This window comes from Centroberyx gerrardi, chromosome 7, assembly GCF_048128805.1.
Source record: "Centroberyx gerrardi isolate f3 chromosome 7, fCenGer3.hap1.cur.20231027, whole genome shotgun sequence".
Lineage (NCBI taxonomy): Eukaryota > Metazoa > Chordata > Actinopteri > Beryciformes > Berycidae > Centroberyx > Centroberyx gerrardi.
In genome coordinates, this window is record NC_136003.1 from 9,056,885 (window position 1) to 9,068,818 (window position 11,934).

Below are 11,934 nucleotides of genomic sequence, written 5' to 3' on the forward strand. Positions count from 1 at the left end.
ATACTAATGTGTCTATACTTCATGGGCAAAGGCAATGTTCAAATATGAGTCCCAATATAAAACCAGTTGAGATTCATGATTGTACACAAAATCACATTTACAGTTTCTCTTTACTTGTTGAACAGACAGAACTGAAAGTGTAACCTTGTTTAAAGCCAATCTGTCTGCTGTGTGTGTCCAGTGGAGTCGGACGCCTTCAGTGACGGTCAGAATCAGAGAGGAATGGACCGATACCTGGACAGTCTGTTTGACCCTGTACTGTCAGACAACAGCGTGGTGGGTAGCACACACACACACACACACACACACACACACACACACACACACACGTTCTAACCCTAAACTCACCCCTATAGAAGAAGTGAGGACTTTTACTACGCAAAAATGTCCTCACTAGGTCTAAAACTGTCTAAAACTCTAAAGCTGTTTCTTACAAGGATAACACACAAGCACACACACACACACACACACACACACACACTCACACACACACACACACACTCTCTCTCTGTGTCTCTTCCTCCATCTTCCTCTCTCTTCCAGTTTCAGTAATTCTGTTCACATCATTTACTTTGACAAAGAACAATATTGTAAAAGCATCAATTTTAAATAATCCACACACTTTTTTTCTCTCTGTAATACTCTCAAACCATGCTATCCTAACTAAACTTTCCATTTTGCAATCTGTCACGTCACACTCCCGCTCCACCCGATCTGCCGTCTGAGTGTGAATGGAAGCGGGTGCTGACGGACGGCTGGAACATGTGATCCGGTGCGACTGTTCGTATATGAATGGAGCAGACGTGATCGCCTGGCAGGGGGGTGATTAGGTTACTGAGTGACCTACCGTATTAAACTGTAGTAGCAGGCAGCATAGTCTCACAGAATACTGTTACCGTGTGTCCACAGCTTCACATTTTAACTATTTTATCTGCACTTCCCAGAGATCACCTGTCAATCAAACAGTGTGGGCGGAGCTTGGATTCTCTGTTGATGCAGTTTGAGTTTCTCTTTTCTTTGTCTGTTTGGCTATCACTGCTCATGCTGACTACCTAGTTCTTATTATTCTTCTTGTTATTCCAAACAAATTGCTGTTGCTGCTGCCAGAAATGTAAAACGTTTAGAACAGCAAATGGAAAAGCTTTCATTTTATATCAGCAACAATAGAGAGTAACAAAACAGACATTTATGTATATGGAAATGTTGCAGATTATTACTTTACATTAAGCCTAGGCCAAGTGTGTATGAGTTTGTGTAATCAAAACAGTGGCTGTGTGAGGTCAAAGGGCATATAAGTGTGTGTGCATGTGGGTGTGTCTCTGTATAGTCAATCAGTGGTTGTATGAGGTCAAAGGGTGTGTGTGTGTGTGTGTGTGTGTGAGCATCTCTTCCAGTGTGTACGGTACTCCCCTGGGAGTATTCAGTTCCCACAGTTGTATTGACTCACTCAGAAGGGGTCTGGATCAACCAATAGAGTACACTCCCTCTCCCTCATTCCCTTAGTCTCTCTCTCTCTCTCTCTCTCTCTCTCTCTCTCTCTCTCTCTCCCCTACTCTTAGCGTCTCTCTAACTTCGATCTCTCACCATCCATTAACATTCTCATCCTCTTCCACTCTACTAAATCACTAATTTTCTCTCTCTCTCTCTCTCTCTCTCTCTCTCTTTCCCTCTCTCTCTCTGTGTTTTCCTCTCTCCCTCCTGCTGTCTGTTTACCAGGACATGGAGAAGGCAGGAAGTTTGTCAGCGAGGATGAAGGGAGGAGGAGGTGTGGGCATCGCAGGAGGAGGAGAAGGAGAAGGAGGAGGAAGAGGAGAGGGGGCCCCCAGCCGGCCCTTTCCCCCAGGAATACACCCCGGAGGTGAAACACTGTGTTTGTGTGTGTTTAGTGTGTGTTTATTATGTGTTTGTGCAAAAATTGTCTGTGTTTGCTTGGGTCTGTAGCAGTTTATCATCTAGTTTTGTGTATTTCTATCTTGTGTGTTGCCCCTTTTCCAACCAGCGATCGTTCCCTCTCATATTTCACGTTTTGCTCCATTTATCAATGCCAGTCATTCTTTTGTCCCTCCATCCATCCCTCCATCCCTCCCTCTCCGCCCACATCAATAATTCAGCTTGTTCTAAGTGGGTGTTAAATACTCAGCATTAGACTCTGGCTGATAAATAGTTCTGCCCTCTCTCTCCCTGTAGAGCTGCCGTCAGATCCTGGAAACACTGAGTTCCATATGAACACTTAGGGTTGCGGTCTAAAGTGTAAAGAGTTGAGCGTCTGAAGGGCCGCAGTTTTCCGACCACAGACTCCGACATGACAGTTCTTGTTAAACATTTCCCAATTTATCGTTTGCTGTGTTACGTTTGTTACTCCCAAGTACGGGAATAAAGGTTTAAAACACTTCCATATTGGTTACTGTGGAAGGAAGGAAGGAAGGAAGGAAGGAAGAAAGAAAGAAAGAAAGAAAGAAAGAAAGAAAGAAAGAAAGAACACAGTTACAAAGTGCTTTACCAAGGTAAAAATAAACAGATGAAATCAACAGAAAAAGCAATAAAGGCAAGGTAAGAAATATAAAAGCAAGGCAGAAATCATGAAAGAGAAGTCAGAAACAAGAACAAAAAATAATAAAAAATAAAATAAAAGCAGCCCTCTAAAAATGACTTTTAAGAAGCGAGGCTTACAGATTTAATGCTCTCCAACCTCAGGTCCTATGTTACAAATCTGGTAAAATAACATATAATTCACCAAATATTATCTGTTTCTATGTGAGATATACACCATCATTTGTGGGAAAATAGGATTTAAAATGTTTCTGTCCTGTTTACCAGGAAAATACAATGATTGGCTAACGTTCTGTTACTGCATGTGTTATGTGCCACCGCAGTGCAATTACACACAGTTGCTGAAATGACAGGCTTACTGTAATTATGCCCATATTGTTTGCAGGTAAATGAAGCCAAAGAGTAAACTGGCTCAGTCACACTTAACAGGATTGAAGTGTAAGAGGTTCAGGTGTACAGTTCTCCAACCTCAACCTCTCGCTTAGAGCCTGTAATGAGCAGTCTCCCCTCATGGATAATGCATAGACGGCCATTCACTGTAACCCCAGATGACTCATTTACTCTCTATAGGCGTCCGTCACTCTCATTCTCTCTCTCTCTTTTTTTTTCTCTCTCTCTCTCAAACACACATTCTCACTCTATCTTTCTGTTTTTCTGTCACTGCCACTCGTTCCTGTGTGTATCTCTTGTTCTCTCTGGCTGGCTGTTACCACACCTCACAGTCCAAACCCTTTTCACTTCTCCAAACATCTGGAATTCAGCGTTTATTATCTCTCCATCACTCATTTTCACTCCTCCGGCTCTAATTCTCTCTCTTTCTCTCTCTATCTCGTTCTCTCCGCCCTCCTTCACTCTGTCTTTGGGAACTATGCAGGGAATGTTTTCAGTCCTCTGAATGTCCAGTTTTATGTTACTGCCATAGTAATAACCTTCAGCCTTGGATGCTAAACCCCTAAGTCCGGATCATCAAATATTATATCTGAGGTATTTCTTCATTATTGGGCGGTATGCAGAATAAGATGATATGCGTCTTAATCTGCTGAGCCACCAGGAAGGCTATCAAACGTTATTTTGACTCAGACTTTGCGGTTTTGTTTCTGGAGGACATGGGTTTAAAGTTTATTTTTGAAAGGGAGGTGAACCCTAAAGCCACGCATCTCAAGGGTTGACCGATATGGGTTTCTGAAGGCCGATATGAATTCAGAATTTTTGGCTTGAAGCTGCCGATAGTGTTTCCCATATTATATTACTCTTAGTAGTGTCGAAATGCCTCTGAAACAGCATTTAAACCATTATGGGACACTAAAATTCTCCATTGAAACCCAGACTAATGAAATAGTTTCAGGTGGGTTAGCAGCTCCTTAAAGCAGGGTGAGGCTGGTTTCATTGCAGGTTTTACAGACTAACACCACTTGGAGGGTCATCAGAGTAGCTGTGGTCAGGGAGGAACCTCCATCATATCTGGAGTGGGTGAATGTCTCTGACTAATATCATTGTTCCTTTAGCTTCTTTCCTCTCTGCAGTTACATGCTGTAATCAATATTAGCTATGGTTTTCTGACAGATGCCTGTGTGTCAATACTGATAGGATAGACAACTAAGATAGATTAGCTGATCCCTAACATTTTATCCTGCCTGCCATTTCAGAGTTTTATTCAATCCTCACAAAGCTCTAATTTGAAAATACTTCTACTTACACTAGGTTAGTGTCATAGATTAGTATATCTCATTTTATATCTTTCTCATTCCTGGATCCCGAGCCTTGAGCCTTGTGCAACAAACCTCAAACTTGCATTGCTTTACACTCAAGTACAAAGCTCTAAGCCTTTACCCTCGGACCTTAGGTTTTCTCTGCATTTCCGTCCCTAACCCTGTCTCCCGCCTGCTGCTCCCCAAGCTGTGCCAGTGCTGCCCGTAGCGGGAGGAATGATGCCACCCATCCCCACCATGCCAATCCCCTCCCACCACCACCACCACGAGCAGCATCAGCAGCAGCAGCAGCAGCGAGAATACCACCAGTACAACCGGCCCCAACACCCCTATTACCAGCCGACTCGTCCCGCTGCGCCCACCCCTCCTCCCCCGCTCGGCGCTGCACCTTCCGCCGCCGACGCCGACCTAGCTTCCCCTTACGCCGCGGTGCCCGGTCTGCCCCCCATGGTGCCTCTCCCCGCCGTGCCCGTGCTGCCAGGCTTACCTGCGGTGCCAGGTACAACCGACGCCGGACGGGGCGTGCGTTGGGTTTGTCGGCATGTGTGGCCCTCCGTGTGCGGGCGTGGTGGAGTTACATATACTGAATCTACCATCTTAATCCCAAAGCGTGTGTTTGAAGTTCATCGGCATGGGGTTTGTGTAGGGTCCGCAGGGTCGTTGCAGTGGATTGTGTGCGGTTGTGCTTTTGCCATTTTTCTTCTTCATGTCTGCTAAAGGGCGTCGATATTTATGTGTGTTTGTGTGTGTCTAGGATCAGAGCAGACGGTGCTGGCTCAGCAGCAGCAGGCCATCATCAACCAGCAAGCCATCATTCTGGTCTGTCTTCACAAAATGCAGGAAAATGAGGAATATGAGGAATATAAAGACGTTAAGGTATATTGTTTTGAGAATGTTGCTGAAACTGTATGTGTGTGTGTGTGTGTGTGTCTGTGTGTGTGTCCCAGGCCCAGCAGATGACCATGCAGGCGATGGCTCTCCAGCAGAAGATGCTGTCCTCCTTCCCCCCCGCCGCCCCGGCCCCCCAGTCCCCGTCCGACATGCACTCCCCGCCACACTCCCGCACGCCCAGCCCTGTGAGTGAAACAAACACATATAAAACAGCCATACGATTCTTGCAACTAAATTCATACCATCTTGTATCACTCCTACTCTCTCCCTGTCTTTCCGCAGGCCAAAGAGAGCGGTGAGTCGCCGTACAAGCCCGGCCCCGCCCCTCTTCAACGGAAACAATCACAGCGACAAATTAGTACGTTGCGAACTCTGAACACTACACAACAATATTGTACTCCTTGTTTTGGAAGTCTGTGTGCTTGATCTGAGGTCTAAAGGCTGTGGTACGTTCCAGGTCCAACGCGGGGCCCCCCTCCTGAAGACGTGGTCCAGTCCAGTGTGAGCAACACAGAGCGCATGGAGCCCAGCCACGACATCAAAGACATCATCAAACAGCACCAGCCTCCCAGCCCCCCAGCTCCCCCTGGACCTCCTGCCACACACAGGTAACACACACACACACACACGCACACACATATAAGTATCATTTGCACACATTCCAGTGGTATTATCTCTCTCTTTCTCTATCTTTGTTTGCTTGCGTGTGCCCATGTATGTGTGTGTGTGTCTGTGTGTGTATGTGTGTAGGAAAGTAGAAGGAAAGTTTACAAAGAAGCCCGATCCCCATGATGAAGCTATGGAGATACTTAAAGACCAGATGGCCAACCCACCACAACCACAGGTACACACACACACACACACACACACACACACACACACACACACAAATATACCAAGGATTATTGTTCAAGTTCAGTATGCTTACTAGTTTATTACACCTCTGTCTCAGCTCTATGTTTCAGTATTAAATTAAATGTTATAAACTCTGCCTTTTCAATATGATTTCAATCTCTGTTTCTCCCTCCTTTCCATCTTTGTCTCTCTTTTCTCTCTTTTTTCTATTTCTGACTCTCTTTCCTTTCTCAGACTCAGAGGAAGCCTCCGTCCTCCCAGCCGAAACAAGAGGAAGCAGTTAAGGTTACCAAGACAACCAAGCCTCGCCCAGTGGGACCATCTACCTCTGACATAAGCCCCGCCCCTCCACCAGGTGAACAATTTACATGCGAGTCCACAGGGAATGTCCTCTAAGATTTACTTAAACTGCAGAATGGACCGAAAACTTTCTGTCTGTAGTTTCCTGCTCACTTCATACATGCATTTGCAAAAAAAAGGGGACACAGGTCATGACATTTGTGTGTGTGTGTGTGTGTGTCCAGTCTCTAGAGAGTTGCCAATAGAGGAGGAGATCATTCAGACTCAACTCCACAGCAGGACCAGTGAAGAACACTACACCTACAGCAACGTCCCCTGGAAACTATACCTGAGGAAAGAGGTATGATTTGTGCACACACACACACACACACACGCACGCACTCACAGGGACAAACATATACATATAGGCCTGATGTGCATCTTTCTCTTTTTCTCTCTTTATATGGGAGAGAAAGTCATGTCAAATTTCATTGCAAAGTAGTTTCAAATATTGATGTTTAAATAAAATGATTGCTGCTTGGTGGATTGGTTGTATTCCGAAATAAACACTTACATACATATTTACGCTGTCCATCATATTGTGTCTCCAGGTGTTCTACCCTAAAGAGACCTTCAACAACCCACTGATTCTGGACCTGCTCTTCAAACAGGTTGTTGCCATTTTATACTATGGGTGATTTCAAGCAATCAGATTAGTCAAAGAAGTGTTTCAACTGTGCTGATAATTCCCATAGCCATGCTTCATCAAAAATAGATAACTCATGTGGTAGCAAAGGAGGAGGTAATTAGAGGTTGTTCTTATTTTATCCTGCTTTATACTGACAGTGCACATACAAATTTACCAGTCACATTTCCACAGGCACGTCGTTGGTTTAGAAGTGTCTGATCAGCTTCTGACTTTAAAGGTGCTACATGTAGCATTTTTAAACAAGATATCATTTTCAGATTAATTGTGATACCTTGGTTTAATTACTGTAAACAAATGAGACCATGGTTGAGACGACTGGTAGCCTCTATCTCATGCTGATGGTATTTGTCAGTGTTTCTCAGTGAATCCTGTTTTGTGCCATAAAGCAATTCAAGAGATTTTCAGCAAAATCATTGTTTATTGTTGTAAATTGTTTATGATAATTATACTAATATCTCAAAATGAATGTGGTAATGATTTATTGATGCTAAAATATTACATGTAGCACCTTCAATCTCGACTTTAGCATCATCACTGTTGTAAACATAATTAATCAAAAAATGCCCTTAGGTAGTATTGCTCTATACTCTTGCTTTTTAATTTACTGCTACTAGTAGCAATACATGATGATTAATGATCACCACTGTAGCAGATTGCATATGTCTGAATGTGTAAGTTTTCTGCAGATTGTCCATGATACCTTCTCTGAGGCCTGTATCCGTATCACCCAGGAGGATAGGCAGAAGATGAAAGCTCTCTTTGGTATGAAAAAATGAATATAAATGCACATAGACCCTGTAGAGTTTTTACATTAATGCTGAAGCTATCCATCCTTAAAACACCACTCATAATGTTTCAGTTAGTGCTGTGATGGCTAGATCTCTTCTTTTCTTCTTTCTCTCTTTCTGTCTTCATCACTCCCCCCCCTCTCTCTCTCTCTCTCCTGTGTCTCTCTTTCCCTGACAGCGGAGAACAGCGTGGATCAGATTTCAGGAACGCAGGATGAGAACGTGAAGAAGACAGCGGTGGCCATGGCCAAAGACTCCTGGGAGATCTACTTCTCCCGCCTCTTCCCAGCCTCTGTGAGTTCATGTCCGATTCTTGACGTGCGAGTCGCAAGTTCGACACGGAGCAAAGTAAAGTGATAGCAGCCAGGATTTGTGTGTGTGTGTGTGTGTGTGTGTTCCAGGGCAGTGTGGGGACAGGGGTGCAGGTGCTGTCTGTGTCTCATAGAGGCATCAAGCTGCTGAAGATGGTGAGAAGCAGCACTGCCGCTTCAGACTACTTCAGAGTACTGAGGCCCTACAGGTACACACACACGCACGCACACACACACACACACACACACACACACACACACACACACACACACAGAGTTCTGCATCTATAGACCCATACAAATGCATCCAAACATACTCTCAAGTGCCCAAGTGATTGCTTTGACATTTGACCTCTCTTTCTCTCTGAGCCTTTATGTTGACTTCCTGGTCTTTGCGTGCCACTTCCTGCGCAGCTACTCGGACATCCTGTTTGTGTCGATCCCGTCTAAGAACATGCTGGAGTTCAACCTGACCAACGAGAAGCTCATCCTGTTCTCTGCCAAGGCGCCGCAGGTCAAACACATGATCGACTACTTCCTCACCGAGCTCAAGAAGGTCAGAGGGCGTTCTGTGTGTGTGTGTCTCTCTCTCTCTCCCTCTCTCCCTCTCTCTCTCTCCCTCTCTCTCTCTCCCACTCCCTCTCTCTCTCTCCCTCTCTCTCTCTCTCTCTCCCTCTCTCTCTCTCTCTTTCTCTCCCTCTCTCTCTCTCTCTCTCTCTCTCTCCCTCTCTCTCTCCCTCTCTTTTTTTTTGTTTGTTTTTTTTGTTATAAGGTTTACAATTATAAAGGTGTTTTTAGTACGATGAGGTAATGATCATAATTTGTTTATTGTACAGTATGTGAAAAATATATATATTGTGTTGAGACAAAGTTCTTGTATTAACACTGTGTAAAATAAAGATTTTTTCAAAAAAAGTCTCTCTCTCCCTCTCTCTCTCTCTCTCCCTCTCTCTCTCTCTCTCTCTCTCTCTCTGTCTCTCTCAAAATGCAACACCAGTACACATATTTTGCAGAGTGTAAACATGTCAGGTCTCTCTGTCAGGACTCGGAGTACATGGTGGCGGTGAGGAACTTCATTACAGACGACAGGACCCTGCTCAGCTTCCACAAGGGAGACATCATTAGACTGCAGCACATGGAGGGGCTGGAGTCCAGTGAGACACACAGACACACACACACACACTGAGGACTGGCATATTGATATCTTAGTACTTGTGACTGACTATTTGTCAAAGCTGCTTGTCTGCTTCTGGGAGCCATGTATGTCTTTGCTTCTATGTGCTTTATGCTTGTGTGTGTGTCTGTCTGTGTGTGTGTGTGTGTGTTCAGGCAAATGTTACGGCTGCATAGTGAGGAAGAAGGTCATGCTTCTGGAAGAGCTAAAGAGAAACACGCCTGAGTTTGGTGGGTTTTGGAGGGCCCTGTCAGCCCTGTGTGTGTGTGTGTGTGTGTGTTGGCTTTGCTGTTTGGCATTTTCTTGTTACTGCCTTGTTGCTTTGGTTTGGGTTTGCTGTGTTAAAGACTGGTATTGTCACTCTATAGTGAGTAGAGAGACGATTCTTCAATTGGAAAGCTCAGGTTCAAGTCCCCATAACATTTAGTAGTGGACCAAACTGCAGTGTTTGGAACCAGCTACACATAGTCCTATTGGTGTTAGATTGAATCTCAATAGAACCTCAACTTCTGTGTTTCCCCTTTAACTTCTCATTCGTGTCACTGTCCTATTATGAAAAGAAAACATATTTGATTAACCCAATTCCCAGCTTCACACTCACACAGTTAGACACATTCAGACAATGTAGCTGCCCATTAGTCTTCTACTGCCAGCCACTTAGCAGCTTCACTAGAGGAGTTTAGGGATAAGTGCCTTGCTCAAGGGCTCCTCAGTGGCGTTTTACATTCACTTTCCCCACTCAGATTTTTCCCAGCCAGTCAAGGATTCAAACGGGTGACTTTTCAATCACAAGAGTGTTTCTTTAGTCTCAAGGTATTGTATTATTGTGTTTGCACGTCGTGGATTTGCTCTTGACAGAATGGCTGCAGTTTGTGTTGTAGTGTGTTTTGCGTGAGAGATTTTGGGGTTTGTGTGTAATACTTGATGTGCCTCTGTGTATTTGTATTGTTGTATTTGCATCTGCGTGTATATGTGTCTTTATACCGGTGTGTGTGTGTGTGTGTGTGTGTGCAGGCTGGCGGTTCGGAGCTGTGTACGGCAGGTCGGGAGTGTTTCCCAGGGACTACGTCCGTCCGGTGGCTGCTCCAGACTTCCTGGTTCTCCCCGCCGAGAGGGCGGAGCCTCGTGACAGACAGGGACGTGTCGCGGCCTCCGCCGCTATTGCCGTGGCGATGGGCTCGGCGGTCGCTGCCCACGAGCTCGACCGCTCCACAGAGGTACAGAACCGGGAGTTGTTTATTCATATTATGACAGAATATAGTCCAAAAATAGATCTTGGGTCTTATTTTCTGCGTCCATATTATGTGTGTGTGTGTGTGTGTGTGTGTGTCAGGTGGTAAGTGAGCTGTATGGGGACAATGTGAATGCAGACCTGGAGGATCTGCCTCTGCATGGCAGCCAGTACCAAATGGCTGAGTTCGCCAAGAAGTACTTCAGAGAGGCACAGAGGAACAGAAGGTCACACACACACACACACACACACACACACACACACACACACACACACACACACACACACAGACACATACGCTGTGCATTGCATTGCATGAAAACTTGAATTGATTATTTGAATATATGGAATATTTTGCTAAATTTTAATGCAATACCACCAAGCATGTAGCCATATAACTATCAGGATAAGACATTTAAGTCACACACACAACTTATTACCGCTGCTGTCCTTAAATCATTACATCTGTAACTGTTGAAGTGACGGCTGCCTGTGTTTTGTCCCTGTGTATTCTGTCTGCAGTGTCAAGGCCAAGAAGGGGAAGGAGGGCAGGGAGCCTGCTGACATGGTCAAATTCTCCAAGGTAAAACACCTCAAAATAGAATCATAGAGAAATATGTGTGAAATAGACCTTAAAGTCATTTTCATATTCTAAGGACTAGAAATCTAGAAGAAACATTTTAGGTATTCATTCCTTGATATGGTTTGTTTTTGTTTTTGTTTTTGTTTTTTGTTCTCTCCAGTCTCCGATCCAGGAGTCTCTGATTGACTTCTCTGATAGCGGGATGAACAGAGTGGCTGCTGACATCTTCTTAGGTGAGAGAAGAGGAAGAGAAGGAGGGATGGATAGAGAAAGGAAAGGGAGAAGGAAGAGGGGAAGGTAGGGGATAAAGTGGCTACAGACATTTTTATGTTAGATCTTTAGTTCACCATTATAGCACAAAATACAGTATTTTTGGGACAAATGTCAAAAAACACCTTCTACACACTCAAGATATTTAGAATTCATGTTTAGCTGACACACATCCGCTGTTCTCACATCAAAAGCTCAATTTGAAAGGTAAAAAAGGGGTGTTGATCAAATAAATAACAATGTAGACAAGGCCAGTAATGGGGTAACAGTAAAAACAGGGGTGTCATGTTCAGTTATGGATCGAGCCTTTAAATGAGGGAAGAATGGAGGAAAAGAAAAGAAGATAGAACATAGAGTCTTATTTTCTTTTCAGAGTTATTGCTCCTATCTTATGTCATGATATCTGTGTTTTGTTGTTCAGCCGTAATGAAGTTCATGGGAGACTTCCCACTGAAAGGTCTGACTGAACAGGACCTGGTCACCGCTATACTGAGGGTACACACACACACACACACACACACACACACACACATCCTCTCTTTCACACATTTGATAGGCAGACACACAGCCAAAAATATGGAAAG

At 44.4% G+C, this 11,934-nt stretch overlaps 1 protein-coding gene across 1 annotated transcript in view; it reads left to right on the top strand.

Annotated features, from left to right (window-relative positions):
- myo15aa (myosin XVAa) overlaps window positions 1-11,934 on the top strand; it is a 43,979-nt gene that overhangs the window by 25,751 nt on the left and 6,294 nt on the right. The window contains exons 33-53 of the mRNA XM_078284716.1: window positions 182-276; window positions 1,717-1,858; window positions 5,014-5,078; window positions 5,207-5,335; window positions 5,433-5,508; window positions 5,608-5,758; window positions 5,901-5,994; window positions 6,240-6,360; window positions 6,530-6,645; window positions 6,896-6,955; window positions 7,680-7,755; window positions 7,960-8,075; window positions 8,183-8,301; window positions 8,507-8,648; window positions 9,135-9,246; window positions 9,422-9,496; window positions 10,281-10,483; window positions 10,600-10,724; window positions 11,020-11,080; window positions 11,241-11,313; window positions 11,772-11,845. Of these exons, the coding sequence (XP_078140842.1) occupies window positions 182-276; window positions 1,717-1,858; window positions 5,014-5,078; window positions 5,207-5,335; window positions 5,433-5,508; window positions 5,608-5,758; window positions 5,901-5,994; window positions 6,240-6,360; window positions 6,530-6,645; window positions 6,896-6,955; window positions 7,680-7,755; window positions 7,960-8,075; window positions 8,183-8,301; window positions 8,507-8,648; window positions 9,135-9,246; window positions 9,422-9,496; window positions 10,281-10,483; window positions 10,600-10,724; window positions 11,020-11,080; window positions 11,241-11,313; window positions 11,772-11,845 (2,225 nt within the window). The remainder of the gene's footprint in view (window positions 1-181; window positions 277-1,716; window positions 1,859-5,013; window positions 5,079-5,206; window positions 5,336-5,432; window positions 5,509-5,607; window positions 5,759-5,900; window positions 5,995-6,239; window positions 6,361-6,529; window positions 6,646-6,895; window positions 6,956-7,679; window positions 7,756-7,959; window positions 8,076-8,182; window positions 8,302-8,506; window positions 8,649-9,134; window positions 9,247-9,421; window positions 9,497-10,280; window positions 10,484-10,599; window positions 10,725-11,019; window positions 11,081-11,240; window positions 11,314-11,771; window positions 11,846-11,934) is intronic.